This window comes from Ambystoma mexicanum, chromosome 8 (genome assembly GCF_040938575.1).
Source record: "Ambystoma mexicanum isolate Mex_15411 chromosome 8, UKY_AmexF1_1, whole genome shotgun sequence".
Taxonomy (NCBI): domain Eukaryota; kingdom Metazoa; phylum Chordata; class Amphibia; order Caudata; family Ambystomatidae; genus Ambystoma; species Ambystoma mexicanum.
This window is the reverse complement of record NC_090929.1, coordinates 30,713,156-30,727,801: the sequence shown is the minus strand read 5'-3', so window position 1 is coordinate 30,727,801 and position 14,646 is coordinate 30,713,156. Positions and strand designations below refer to the sequence as shown.

At 48.1% G+C, this 14,646-nt stretch overlaps 1 protein-coding gene across 4 annotated transcripts in view; it reads right to left on the bottom strand.

The window, feature by feature from the left end:
• Window positions 1-600: 600 nt before the first annotated feature.
• The window catches only part of LRRC8A (leucine rich repeat containing 8 VRAC subunit A), a 122,851-nt gene continuing 108,805 nt past the window's right edge, over window positions 601-14,646 (bottom strand). For 3 of the 4 annotated variants that reach the window (XM_069609192.1, XM_069609191.1, XM_069609193.1), the window contains one exon: window positions 601-3,548. In XM_069609192.1, the coding sequence (XP_069465293.1) occupies window positions 3,273-3,548 (276 nt within the window). In that variant the 3' untranslated portion in view covers window positions 601-3,272. The remainder of the gene's footprint in view (window positions 3,549-14,646) is intronic. The other variant, XR_011268460.1, reaches the window with a different exon arrangement.

Here is a 14,646-nt window from a genome sequence, read left to right as displayed (position 1 = left end):
GGGGGGGGGGGGGGGGGGTCACGGGGGGGGGAGTGGGAGCAGTTAAAGCTGCAATTTGTGTCTGCGTTTCAGAACTTTGGCAAAACCATGAGGCATCCACAACTGTTTACAAGTGCAGGCTCTATCCTGCAGGCTGCCTTTGGCAAGCATGCACAGGAGGGGGTTAGACTACATCTCCTCAATGACTTTAGTAGATCTTTCCATCACATTGGAGTAGGGTTCAACTGACCACCCCCTGGCAAGCCCAAGTACAGATATGAACAGCATGTGGGCCAGGAGGATAGCTCAGGGGGCAACGAGTTTGTCTTGGAAGCAGGACAATGCATAGTAACAGGTTCGAATTCCAGGCTTGAACTTAGAAACCAGCTCCGGTATTAAGCATGTTATAAAAGAACAATTATAATTCATGTGAACCTACAAGAAATGTTTCCAGCAGAAGTGTTTTCCAAAGTGATTGCACAGTTCATCTAATGTTTAAAACAATATGCTTGTTTCAACCCTTCCTGCCCACAGCCCCACCAAAGAGCATTGCTGCCCAAAATGACAGCACGAGGGGTCTTTAATAAAAATTAAAAAAAATAAAATAAAAAAACACAGACAAACCTTTCTTAAGATTGTATATTTTGAAACTCCAGAGTGCTTCCTCAGATCACAGAAGCTCACGAGAGTCCTTCAATTCCACAATTGTAAGAGGAATAAGAAAAACAAGGTAACAGTTTTCTTTTAAGTCCCTGCTGCTCCAGTCCTCTACAGAGTAGCTGCTGAGCAGCATGGCCTCAAGTTTAAAACCTTCCGGTCAGTCATTTGGCAGGTTTGTCCAGGGCCATGTGCAGCACAGAGATGAAGCATACTGACCGTGCAAGGCTCTCCAAGGGCCAGACACTGGAGGTATTGTGCGAGCATACAGAGCAAGAAAGAAGGAGCCTTACACCAGACAGGGCATTGCAAGCAAAGCTCAAGATGCACACGGACCACCGGCACAGGATGAGGCAAACCCACTCGAGGGGAAGATGGCCGTGTGCATACTGAGTATCCAGGCCTCCTATGGAGGAACACAAAGAGCATGGAGACTTTCCGCCAACCCCCACCCCTTTCCCAGCAGCCTAGATGCAGAAGGTAGTGTATATACTGGGGTAAACTCTTAATACTGATAGTTCAGCTGCTACTGTGGCTGTAATTCCCCTCCTGTATGCCAGCCCCAAGAGTGCAGACATCCCAAGGACTCTTAAAAATAAAAAAATAAAGATATTCAGAGACCTTATTTTGTAGAACACGTCCATGTCTGCATCCGAGATGAAGAGATGTACATTAAGACAAACATTGTTTTGTTGCTCTGGGAGTGTGGGACCATAATGTAAAAATATTAGTAATACAATCAGTCTTCAAGATCTTTGATGAGCTAAACTCAATAATAAAAACTGTAAACCTTCAGATAAGCAAAGTGCAGGAGACTTGGGTCTGTGGGGGAGGGAATGGGCAGGACCACTTTCCGAAGACAAGGTGACATAGCTCAGATCAGGGAGGCAGGCAAGAAAGACTGGTTGAACCAGCAGCGAGCCAGAGAAAGGATATTATGGACATTTCCCCTCCATACTCTCCAGAGCCGATTTGGCTTTGCTCTCGTCTTTCCAATTCTTCCTTTGGCACTGCTAGAGGAAGAGTGATGGACACATTAGGTGGAAGAGACCAAGTCAAAAGTAAGAGGGGCAAAATATGGGGAAAGGATTAGTGAGCAGTTGGGAGAGGAAGGCGAACAAGAGAATAAGGCAGAGATGGGTTAAAGGACTGGACAACAAGAATAAAGGGGACAGAGTGCCACAATCAGGGTGGGGGGGGGGGCATGGGCTGCCGTGAGCAGAGCAGCAAAACAAAAGGCCAATGGGGGCATTGCTAAAACAAAAAGGGGGGCAGACCTACAAATTATGGATAGAAAATTGGGGGCGGGTGGGGGGGGAAGAGTGATAAAAGGTACACGACAAGAGTGGGAAGGGGAACAGAGTAAAGAGTACAGTGGTGAGGAAGCAGGAACGGATAGGATAGGATAATGTAGGTTGATGGATTGGAGGGTTTGGGCGCCATCTTAACTCAATTACACAAAGTCCATTATCACTCACCTTTGGCTAGTGGCAAATGCAGATTAAGGCCCGATGAGCCAACGCTATTTTAAGACCCTTCCAGAAGAAGCTTGCACACCCTCTTCCCCGCAAGGCACCCTCATCCTGCTACGCAGTGGGCTCACGTCCTCCCTGGATCTTTGCACCCTTCCCAGGGAAGGTGCCCCATAACCCTCCGATGACAAGTGTGCTTGCACTAACCCACAGCTGGTGTTCATGCTGTCCTCACAGGGGCTACCCCATGACAGGAGTTCTTGCACCCTCCCTGAGCAGGTGTGCCCTTTTCTCCTCCACACTGCGGTCTTGGTGAAAAATCATTAACTAAAATATGTAAGCTTTAACAGTGTTAACATTTTAAAATGGGGCCATTGGATTGGATCAGAACAGAGAACCCAAATAATACCCCAAATGTCTCCCCGCTCAAATCACCATCATCTTACATTAAACGACAATTTAAAAACATTGCTTGGCAATCTGCAGCTGTGATCGGATGCACCACAGAGGGTTCCAGTCATGCACTGGCTATTTCAAGCTGTGGCAGTGCTTGTGGCGCCACCAGGCACCCTGTGGCTCTTAGCATTTGATCATAGATCTGTCAGTTTAAACTCTGAAGTCTGTCACCCCGAAGTGTCTACAGCACTTACGGCCCTGCCTAAACACCATTTACACTTCCCAGGTGCTTTTTGAACTTGCCAAGTAGCCCTGTAGTTGGCACACAGTCAGAAGGTGCAAGCTGCCAGACAACGGCTTGCAAGCGATTTCAGGGAGTCATGCAGCCTGGTCAGCATTTTCAGAGGGGCATGCAGACTGGTGAACACGCCACCATGCGGTCAGTGTGAATGTGCTTCCGCAAAGACTAGGCAAGTCAGGAGTGAGCATGCTGTATGGCAGGTGTGGGGCATTGGGTCCAACAAGGGCTTGCCTGTGCCATGCACCAGCTGATCTGGAGGCGTCCATGGCCCTGTAGTGAATCTGTTAAAAGCGCTTTGTTCTTAGCAGCATGGGGCAGGTGCCTTTATACAGAAGTATCACTTCAGGCCAGTTCCTCTGCTAGCTTCCATAATGACCAGCCCGCTTGCAGCATCATTCCCCGCAGGGCTGAACCCCTTTTCATTTTCAGCCTCAGCAGGGGTCTTGGATTAGTCCAGGGGGCGAGGGTCAGACCTGCTCCTTGTCCGCTCTCCACAGCTTCTCTTTCACCTCCAGGGGCAGGGTGTTGAATAGGTCTTCCTCCACTATCAGCCCGCTGCGCTTCAGCAAGGGGCACTCACCCAGCTCCACAGGCAGGCACTCCAGGCGATTCCCTCGTAGTTCCATCTGAGTCAGGCTCGTCAGCTCTCCTACCCGGGAGGGCAGCGACTGCAGCACGTTGTTACCCAGGTTCAGAGTGCGCAGCTTCTTGCACTGGAACAGCTCCGGTGGAAGAGTCTCAATCTGCAAAACAGGCAAAAAAAAAGTGATTAAGACCTTAGAAAAGAAGCGCAGAAAAGTCATTAAAACATGGGGGGTGGTGATCTGAAAAGGTGTTCAGAAATGGACCAGAACTTTTGCTATGGAGAAGAACATAAGGTACCGGGAGGAAAAGGATGCGACACCAGATCTATAGGAAAGGAACCTGCGAAGAACACTACATGCATTTTAGAAGAGACCTTGCCTTTTCCATGTCCTCTTAGACTCGTAACACCAACACTTCACAGCAAAGCTTTCCATTACTTTCCCAAAGTGGGTTAAATAAATCGATGAGCCTCGTCACCATCCCCAGATACTTGAGGAACTATTGGAAGAGATGAGGCCCTATGTCCTTCTTTCCATTCCATACTAACGATACATTGTCGTTGCCAGGACTGTTGACTTCACTAAGGGAACCAATTATGAACAATGGGTCTATTCCCACCACCCCCAAATCACATATGGAAATCATACTCCAAGAGGAAAACTCTGCTCACTAAGAGCTACAAGTGGGCTAGCTATCGCCCACTTGTCAAGTAGAACTTCCCAGTCCTGTGGATGCAGGAATCGGACATCTCACGAGTACTCTGTTTTACGGGAAATGTGACTCTGCCATATTGGGAGCTCTCTGGCTGCAAAATAATCACATGAACGATGCCAAAATGCATCGCTCACGTGAAGACGGCCATACAAGAACTACACATAAGCAGGGTTCGGAATTGAGGGCAGCTGGGGGCTTTTTAGCTCCTGCTTGTAGTCAAGATAACTTATAACTGGAGGGACAGCCTTAAAGTCGGACAGGATATAGTGGGCTGAGAGATCAAAATGTATGTACATTGGGTGGTCCTGTCCTCCCAAATTCAATGCTGCAAACAATTTTAAGCAGTAAATGATTTAACCTTCCAAGGTGCCCCATGCATTGGTAGAAAATCCATGTCATAGGGTGAAGAAACCACCATCAACTGTGTTTGGGTTTTTTGGTAGCCTTTTTATTACTTTTGTGGCTATTGTTATGAGTTTTACTTAAAAAGCATTCAAATGGAATCAAATGATTGGGTTAAAAGAGAAAACACAGAAAAACACCATGATTTTAACATGACATAACTAGGTCAAGGACTGGTCAGAAACTGTGTGTATAAACGAAAGACGTTAACAGTACTAAGGTTCGATTCTTCACAGGTCTGTATATACAATGCGCAGTGACTCCTTATGTTTATAAGGAATGAACTAGAGGTATACACAATATTGCTTCATAATGATCACATCCTCAGTGTCAATGCTGTAAGGTATTGTATTCAATTACTGTTTTTTTCATACAATCATACAGACCATTAAAATTAACAAAACAGCAAATCCTTTTGATGTAGGGCACTGGTATTTAGCCCTAAAAGGGCTAATATAGACAGTGGTAGTTGTATCTGTCTATATTGAAGTGGTTGGAAATGATGGCCAGCGGAGGCTGATCCACGACCAATAGACACTGGTCCGACGTCTGGTAGAAAATAAAGAGAATTCAATGTGTTCCTTGAGTGTGGTCTTTAATCATTTTGCCACGAGGATCACTGACCTTTCGATTGTTATGATTCACAATCTTCTTCTGGGGCCTTATATATGCAGGTCTCCCTTTCCCGGAAGCTGTGTGGAAACTCCTATGCTTCCAGAGGTTTGTTGGGGTACTGGGCACGGACTGTAATATGAAGTTTTGGTCTGTGCTTGCTCTTGCTAGCATCCATATGGGTGACAGGGTGCCTGGGTCGATTTGGAATCGCAGACCCAGTGTAGGGCTTCCTATGAATGTAGCTCGTTCGGAGTCGCTGTGAGCTGTAGGTCTGGCAAGGTCCCGTAGTCAACTGTGTAGGCGCATCCAGAAAACCGGAGGGTCAGCTCTCCGCCCCTCCCCTCCTCCCCTCCTCCCCATGTGGCCAGAGGACAGCAGCCGCTACCCGATCCTGACCCCGGGCGGTCAGCTATATGAGGGAGGAGACAGCCTTCCGGGAAATGTTATGGCTTCATTGGAGGAGACATGTTATCCCCCATATGCCCATGAGGAAAACACCTTGATACCCAATACCCTAATGGCCTATTGCCTTGCACCTATGCCCTCTTTCAGAAAAATACAGAAACCTTTTCCCAAAAAACTCTAGGCCAAACTTCCATCCCTGGTCTAAATTGTAAGAGGTCTACGACTGCCTTTTCCATTTCGGTCTACCCATCATACAGAACTGGCTCAACATTTAAAACTATTGAAAGTGATTTCCCCAAGTAATCTGTGTCAACCAACATAAATGGACTTGGTTTCCCACAATCACCCAAGTATTGGGACGAGGAGGAATAAAGGAACGATACGGAGTAGAAAGAGCCTCAAGCTCAATGAGCAAGCTAGTTTTCAGAATGCACCTGTGCTTGGGGCATTTAAAGATCGAAGACAAGCTTTATGTGGCTGCTGTTCGGGAGATGTTATGATATTTTATTTGTATCACGCTCATACACAATTGTTTCAGAGTGCGAGGTTCATGGTTTTGAGAAGCACGATCCGGTGTGGCTGAGACGAGCAGCTCGCCAGCCAGAGAGCAGGGGAACGCTACGCGAAGGAACATGCTGCAGACACGCCACAAGCCAGGCAAAGAGTCCTGCGCGTGTGGCAACCGAAGGCAGTGTTTCACCTGCTGGGGCCTGGAGCAAGACCGCAAGATAACGTAGAATGACGTGAGCAGTCCAGAGTGGAGAGCAGGCAGCAAAGCTGTGCCGTGTAAGCGCAAACAGGCCCGAAGACCCAATAAGAGCGGATGAGTAGGCCCATGTCTAGTGGGGACCCGAGGGCGTTTCAGCAACCGTGAGAAAATACAAACTGTAAACATTGAAGCCTCGGAGGCAGAGGGATTAAAAAGACGGATTGAAAATAAGAACCCAAAGCCATATATGAATGTATGGAATATGGCGAGAACCCAAAACGAATATTAAAGCAATATTAAAGCAACCAGATATAAAATACCAAAGAAGATATATGCAATTGTGGAAGAGAGAAGTTGTTACAAGTAAAAATGAGGAACTGTTATCTATGAATATAAGAAGCCCTGGCAGGGGAGTAGACTAGGCAGTTGCAAATCCACAGCAAGTCAAAGGATATAAAACTGAATTTGCAAAAGAAGGAATTTTTGGGAAAGAAGAAACTGCAAGGCTAAGTAGCTTTGTAGCAAACCGTATTTTTGTGGGCCAAGGAAGACACAAAGAACTGTTAGACCAAGAAATCATTGCTGTAAAGGAAGAAAATCCCCCTCTGGAACCAAGGCTTGCTAACCTCGGAGAACTTTTGTTAAAGCATATTTTTTCACTGAGACAAAGTCCAGGGGAAGGGAACACCCTCCACGGCTTTTGACCTTAGAGAACATTGTATTAAAGAATTACAGGTATTGAGACAGAATCCAGGAGAAGGGAATCTCCCCCACCGTTTTTGGAACCAAGACTTTGCGATCGTGGAAAAAAAGTTTGTGTTGGAGAAATAATTGTATTGAGAAAGAAACCAAGGGAAGGGAGCCACCATTTGGACCAAGGGCTCTTACCTTGGAGAACATTTACATTGGAGCCGTTTATTATCTTTTATAAACTCCTTTTGCAAGTACTAGTTTAAAGACATTTCCCTTTATGGTTTGTAGTCTGAAGGTCAGAATAGAACTTTTGGACACAAGGACAGTTTGATTTTGACATCCTGACAGACAGATCTTTAGTTTTTAGGTAGGGGAAATTCCCCTTAGTGCAGGGACAGAGGCCTTTTCCCAACCCCGTTTTCTGTTAGTAAAAGTCTTTAATCAAAAACATGACAACCTTGTGTCGTACTTTCATTTCTGACCTCTCACAATAGGTTGGGTGACCTTGAAAACTCCTGTTATGCCAATAACCAAGAGCAGTTGGAACAAAGGGTTGCAACGCTGGAGATGAATTAGGCCTCCCTGGATGAGAAGATGCAGTGGGAATAGACCACGGAAGAACAATATACGGATACAGAGACTGCCACAGGAACTGGAGGCATATGTCTGGGACCTTTTCAATGGCGATATTAGGAGACGCCACAGAATCGGATCTTATATTGGACCGTACACATAGGGTTTTCTACAAGTTTCAACATTGCCAGAATCTTCCCCCAGACGTCCTTACAAGGGCACATTTTTTCAAGTCTAAAGAACAGATGTTGCAAAAGGCTAGATCGCAGCGTGGTACATCATTCAAAGGCACCACCCTTATGCTGTTTCAGGACTTGGAGCGAGGAACCATGCAGAGACGTCGCCAGATGAAGCCACTGGCAATATGGCAGTCTAATAAAGAGATCCCAGTATAGATGGGGTGACACGTTTCGAAGTATCTTCAAATACGATGGGGTGCAACCCCGTTCATATCTCTCCAGGCAGCCATTGATGTTCTCAAAATCCTGAATGTAGTGCTGCAGTGTCCAGAAGTATTGGAGCAGAATAATCCCAGGTCCGACTGCTCTCGAGCAAGGTCCAGGAAATATAGGGGTAGAGATCGCAGAAGACCTTCCTTGTACATATGTGAGAGACGCAGGGACTGAGGGACCCACCGGAAAGAACTGGTCGGCTGTACTTGCTTTGACTGGCAAAGTAGTTCTTATACACCTTTTACGTGTTGCTATGAAGAGCAGAGTTCCAAAAATATGCAGTTTTGTTGCATTTTGAAATATGAGCGGGGCATCAGGAGCACCCACCCTTACTTAGGTTTCTTTTTGCTAACCTAGTGATGTCCACAACACGGGGCTGTTTTAAGTTTTATCTTTCCAAAACATCCAAACAGTGCCTGTATTACGGACTGGTTGAGTGTTATCAAACACAGTTATTATTGTTACTGTATTTATTGAGCACGGACCTAGCTTCAAGAAGCAACAGAGCGCTTTTCAGAGGGAACAACAGAATAGATATACAGCCGGAGTAGGATTCAAAGGGGCACAGAGGAGGAGTACAGCTGTACTGGGTGGTTTGGGGGGAGTGGGAAGAGTCTAGCGTGTCAGGTGGCACAAGGGGCAACGTGATGGCCTAGGTGTTGAGGAGGAGAGACTCCTTGAAGAGGTGGGGCTTAAGTTCTTTTGTGAATTGTAGCAGCGTGGGGGGCAAGTCTGATGCAGACAAGGAGGAGGTTCCATAGTCTTGGGGTGTGGGCAGAGAAGGTAGTAGTTTCTTACCTGTAACTCCATTTCTCCAGTGTTGGTATCTTTCATGGATTCACATGCTGTGAATATTCCTCATCGTCAGACTGGGAACCTCAGTCACTTTAACCTAGCATTTTCCTATGGAAAACTTTGACACTTCAGTGTCCCATCAACGTCCTTTTTGGGTGCTTTAGTCCCCACCAATAGGATGTAGGGTATAAATAGCCCTGCCCGCTCGGCTTCCCTTCATATTTCAACCGTCTCCAAACTGTTGGGATCACCTGTGCGACTTGTGGGTTGAAGATGTATGAGGGTGACGGCCATATGGATTGCTTCTACTGCCTTTACCCCCATCACTCTGCTGAGTAACGAGATTTGTAGAGGATTTTTGCAAAAGACCCTTAAAGACTGCAATCAGCGGTTGTTTTGTTGGCTTAATGAGGGCACCTATCCGGCCTTGGAGGTAGGGTCGGTCCTGAGCCTGCCCTCTGAGCAGCCTATGCAGTCAGCGGATCATTGCTGGGCGGCATCGGCATCACCTCCTGGGTCGGAGGTGGGGAAGAGCGGTAGATCCTCTTCGAGTAAGCAGCTGTCGAAGGGTGCTTCTTCGTCCAAGCATGGTCGGTCGGACCATTCCCGAGGGTCTGGTGGTAGGCCTGAGAAGTCGGCATCGCAGGAGAAGGCCAAGGAAGACTCGTCGTTGAAGCGCTCTTCTTCAGGGGGCCATCACAGGTCGTCCTCTAGCAGGGTGACCTCTAAGCACCGGTCCAGCGCTGCAATGCAGGCCGGATCTCCTGGAATATCTACGCCCCAGGTGGCGGTTCCGACGACATCCTCGTCGACGGGCGTCCCGTCTACGGTTGCTCTGCCATCTACGGTTCCGTCGTCGACGGTTGTGTCATTGGTTCTGGCGACGGCAGGGTTTGATAAAGGCCTGATGCTTTTCTCGTCGTCGAGGATGGATATGGACCGCTTGTTGCCGAGGAGTGGGGCGTGGCAGTCTTCCGCTTTTGACTCGCTTATGCCGGACACCATTCTACATCAAGAGACGGCAGCTTTTTCGGTGTCCTCGGAGATGGACGACGACCGGGAGTCGGGGCCGTCGGCCTTGGGCTGCAGAGTGTAGGCCCTTCGTCAGTGGGTGTGGGTCCTGCCAGTTACCCACTGGTGAACCCGCAGGCTATGTTGTCGCTCCAGGTTCTGTCCACGCTGCAATCATTCCAAAGCACCCAAAAAGGATGTTGATAGGTCACTGAAGCGTCCAAGTTTGCCATAGGAAAACGCTAGGTTAAAGTGACCGCAGTTCCCAGCCTGACGACAGGGAATATTCACAGCATGTGAATCCATGAACGATCCAATGCTGGAGAAAGCAAGTTTTCTGGTCTGTTCCTTTTTGCAGCGGCGGATTTCAAGTCTGCATGTGTCCTGACTTTTTGTGGTGCGCTGTCCTCCAGAGATGCAGAGTTTCTACGTGAGGTAGCTAAGTGACTTGAGATTGACTGCCTTATAGATGATGCAGCAAGACTTGAAGACGATTTGTGCATGCAGTGGAAGCCAGTAGGGATCAATGAGGACTGGGGTGATTTAGTCGTATCTGCGTAGACCATTGATAAGGTGTGCAGCCGTGGGTAGGACACTTCTCAGGGGCACAAGGGAGGATGACAGGAGGCCTTCTAAGAGATCATTGCCCAAACCAGGTGGGATAGGGGCAGTGCTTGAACGGTGGATCCAAAGCTGCCCAGAGGGAGAAAGGGCTTGACTTTTCACAGGAGGGAGAGAGGATACCCAGCTGTCCGAGTTTTCTTAGCTATGTGTGTCTTGAAGGAGAGGGGTTTGACGATGTGGAGCATGAGGGATAGGAGGAGAGTTCGGGTGTGGAGCCCTCAGAGTTCATGGATGGGGCCAAGTCTGTATGTCTGGGTGTTAGGTGTTGGTGAGGAGTACGAATTCGGTTTTGGAGGTGTTGCGCTTCAAGTATGCACTGGACATCCAAGACTAGATCAGCAAGAGGCGTGTTTTCACCCTATGAATGTCCTTGACGGAATCGATCTTGAAGTGTAGTTGTGGGTCATCAGCGGATTGGTGGATGTGGATGTTGTCTGTGGCTAGGAGGGCTCCAGCGGCTCCATGTATAGATTGAAGATAACTGCTGAACTCCACAGGTGTTAGGCAGAAACCTGTGCAGTTCCCTTAGGGACCACTGCAAAAAGCTTAAGACTACAGGTGTTTGGCAGTAAACCCAATTGGTAGCAGAAGTGGTGTTCTTTTCCGAAGACTTGTCGAATAATTAATCAGGGAGGTGTATATATTTCTAGTGACTGTGTTTGAACTTGCTTGACATATTAGTGCCAGTGTATTTTTACAAGTGTGTTTTTAAATAAATAATTATATACTTTTATACCAAAGCTCTGGTCAGCGTTTGCTTGTGCTATTGTATCCGAGTGCCTATTGTGTATACTCTGCATACTGCCTAACTCTTCTTGAGAGAAGTCTGACTGCTCAGCCACAGCTACCAGGTAAATCTGGGTGGTGCAGACTGCTACCAATTGGGTTTACTGCCAAACACCTGTAGTCTTAAGCTTTTTGCAGTGGTCCCTAAGGGAACTGCACAGGTTTCTGCCTAACAGGTGACGGGTAGCATTGGTGATCTAGGAGTCCATCTGAACAAACGGTTGGCGAGGTAGGACTTGAACCAAAATAGGACAAGTTTGCTGATCCCCATGTACTGATGTAGGGTGTCCGCCTGGTGGTCTACTCTGACAAAAGCATCCAAGAGGTCGAGGAGAATCAGGAGACAGGGGTGGCTGTCAAGTATGTTGAGGGCGTCGACCACCTGTATGGTTGCTTTCCCCGCGCTGCATCTGGTTCAGAACCCGTATTGGTAGGTTTGGAGGAGATTGTTGGTGTCTATGTGGTGCTGCAGTTGTGCAGCTACTGCTTTTTCGATTAACTTGCCTAGGAAAGGAAGATGACTGATGGGGCGATAGTTACCTAGGTTGTCGGGATCCAGAGCGGGTTCTAGTAGAGGGAGGATTTGTCCTGTTTTTAGGATCCCCAGGTAGGGAAGGAGAGCTTCTGTGGGGAGGAGGTCGTCTGTAAACGATGTGGCTTTGAGGGCGGCCAGGGTTTCTACAACGTCGAGTGTCTTGAACGTTGTCCAGGGTGTGGAGATTTCACAAGGAGGGACATGAGGTGGGTCTGTGGATGCAGAGCTTGCGTCTATGGTTCTGGTGAATCTTGCTGATTTTGTCAATGGAGGCGTTGATGGCAGTGGATTACTCGATGGAGTTTGGTATGGCAGGGTTGGGTAGTGGGTTGACGTAGTGCTTGACAAGTCGAGTTCATGTGTGTACCATGGTCCTGAATGTTTCCGTTTGCAAGTGTGTTATTTCAGAGGCACGTGTAGGAGGATGGTGTTGAGGGCTTCCAGTAAAGAGTCGCAGTTCAGTTAAGGGTCTTCCGTCCATGCAAGGTCGAGGTCTTCCACAAGGGCTTCCACCAGATGTTCTTGAAGGACCTGAAGGTTTGTCCGATGGCTTTCTGCTGTGAGTGCTTGACAGGGGTGGTAAAAGGCACAGCTAGGTGGTCAGACCAGTCAAGCGGGAGAGGACATCTGTGGAGGGAAGACTGTGCTTTGATGATTAATAGGATGTTACCTTTCTCATGTGTTGGGTCTTTCGTGAGCTGTGTGAGGCGGAGGGTGCCGAGAAGGCAGAGGAGAGCTTCCTTTATTGGTTTGGTGGCTTTGTTGCCTGGGAGGTTAAGGTTGCCTAGGAAGATGATGGTGTGCATGACGGACATGGTGGTGACCAGGGCAGTGAAGTCTCAAATAAAGGCGGTGTTGGGTTTGGTTGGTCTGTACATTATGGAAACAGACTGTGTCCATTGGGGAGAGCAGGAAGTGATGGGAGAGGACTTCAAAAGAGCCAATGTTGTCGACGTAAAGTATCGCGCAGGGCCACAAGGTCTTGAGGATGACCGGGAGGCCTCCACCTGTCTTGTTCGGCCGGTCTCTGTGTTGGGTGCTCTAGCCGTCGGGGACAAGGACATAGAATGTGGGTGGAGGTGGGTGTCAGTCAGGTCTCGTGATGAGGATGGTATCAAGGTTGTGTGTACTGATGAGGTCAGCATGGGTGATTGCTGAGCGAACATTGGCGAGCATCAATCTGTTACAGACAGTGAGGGGGTGCTGATGGGCTTGGTGCTAATGTGGGTGATGTTGCTGCATTGTGGAGTCCATGCCTTAGAAGAGGGACGATGTTGCCTGGTGATGATGGATGGCCTGTGGGGAAGGAGGAAGAAAACATGCCGGCTCATGCTCACTTGTTGTCTGCGCAGGGGTTCGGGCCCTGGGTCCTCTTGGTCTGAACAGGTCCAAACCTTTTCTTGGTCTGCCCTTCACTTCAGACACCCAGGCGAGAGAGACCCTTGATCCAAGTGTTAAGAGCAGAAAGGTAGAGGTAGGGCTAAGAAGGTGGGCAGGACTTCAGCCACGTGACCTAGAGACTTGCACATGCTCACCAACTGCTGGTTCAAATGTAATTTGATACTCCAGGTTTAAGTAGGGGAACATACTCTGGGGATATGGCTTGCAGGTATATTGGGAGAATGGGATGCAGGGGGACAGAGGAAGACAAGACAGGAATGGGTGACCTTAAGATTCGATTGCTGAAAGTGCAGGGTCTCAACTCCCAGAGAAAACTAAAGAGCATGTTGGCTAACTTGAAAGCGGATATACGATTCCTGCACGAGACTCCTCCCCTGAAAGGGGACTGGTCACGATGACATTCTAAATGGTTCCTGCATCAATACTTTGCATCACCACCGAATAAACGGGCTTGAGTCGCGGTATTACTCAAGATGTCCTTACATTTTCAGAAGATGGGGCAGGTTAAGGATAACCAGGGGAGGTTTTTGGCACTTCACATTCATCTAGGGGAGAAGGTCTTGACTCGGTTTTCAATGTAAGGGCCAAACCAAAACCACGAAGAATTTAATGTGCGGGTGTTCCCCCGCATAGCCCAATTCCAATAAGGTCATTTATGTTTATTGAGTTTATATAGCGCTTTACAGAATAACAGGTACAATAATGAATGAAGCATAATATACAAACATGAAACAAACCAGTGATGTAGTATTTAGAACAATTTACAAAGTGGAGGGGGCAGGGGAAGGGAGCGAGGGAAGGGGGGGGCCTGGTTGACCTCCAACGCATTAAGGTGGTTACAGTATCCAAATTGGGGTCATCAGGGGGTGGGGGGGTGTTGTGGCCAAGGGAAGGGGGCAGGCGTGTGGAGGGGGAGAGAGGTAGGGAAGGAGAGGCAGGGGGGGTGGAGAAGAAGGGCTTTGAGGGAGGAGCGGAAAGACAGGTAGGTAGGGGTGGAGAGAGGTAGGGAGTTCCAGTGGAGGGGTGCCTGTAGTTGGAAGGAGCGGAATCACGAGGAGGCACAAGGGGCTGGGGGTACGGCGAGAAGGTGGAGATTAGCTGAGCGGAGGGGAGAGTAAAATGAGATTGGTGGGAGGTAAGGGGAATTTCAACATAGTACTTAATGGAGGGACAGATAGATCCGAGCTCAATACCAACTCGGATTTAACTAAATTGGTCCCCTTAAGCTGGCAACAGTAGATTTGCAGTTTATAAAATGTCTGGAGACATTAACACCCCCACTTTTCTCATGTTCATTGCAGTTTTACAGGGATAAACTATTTCTTGGTTTCTCATTCACTCTTACGGGCTATCACTGCATCCAATATAGAACTTGTGGTTGTCTCAGACCATGCCCCGATAAGTCACAGACACAGATACTTCACACTCCAGGAAAACCACTATTTGGAAGGTGAATGACTCACCGATGCGGCCTATGCTACCTCAATTCCAGAAAGGATCACCTTATATTTTCAGGGAAACGCTGTAGTGGGCATTCCATT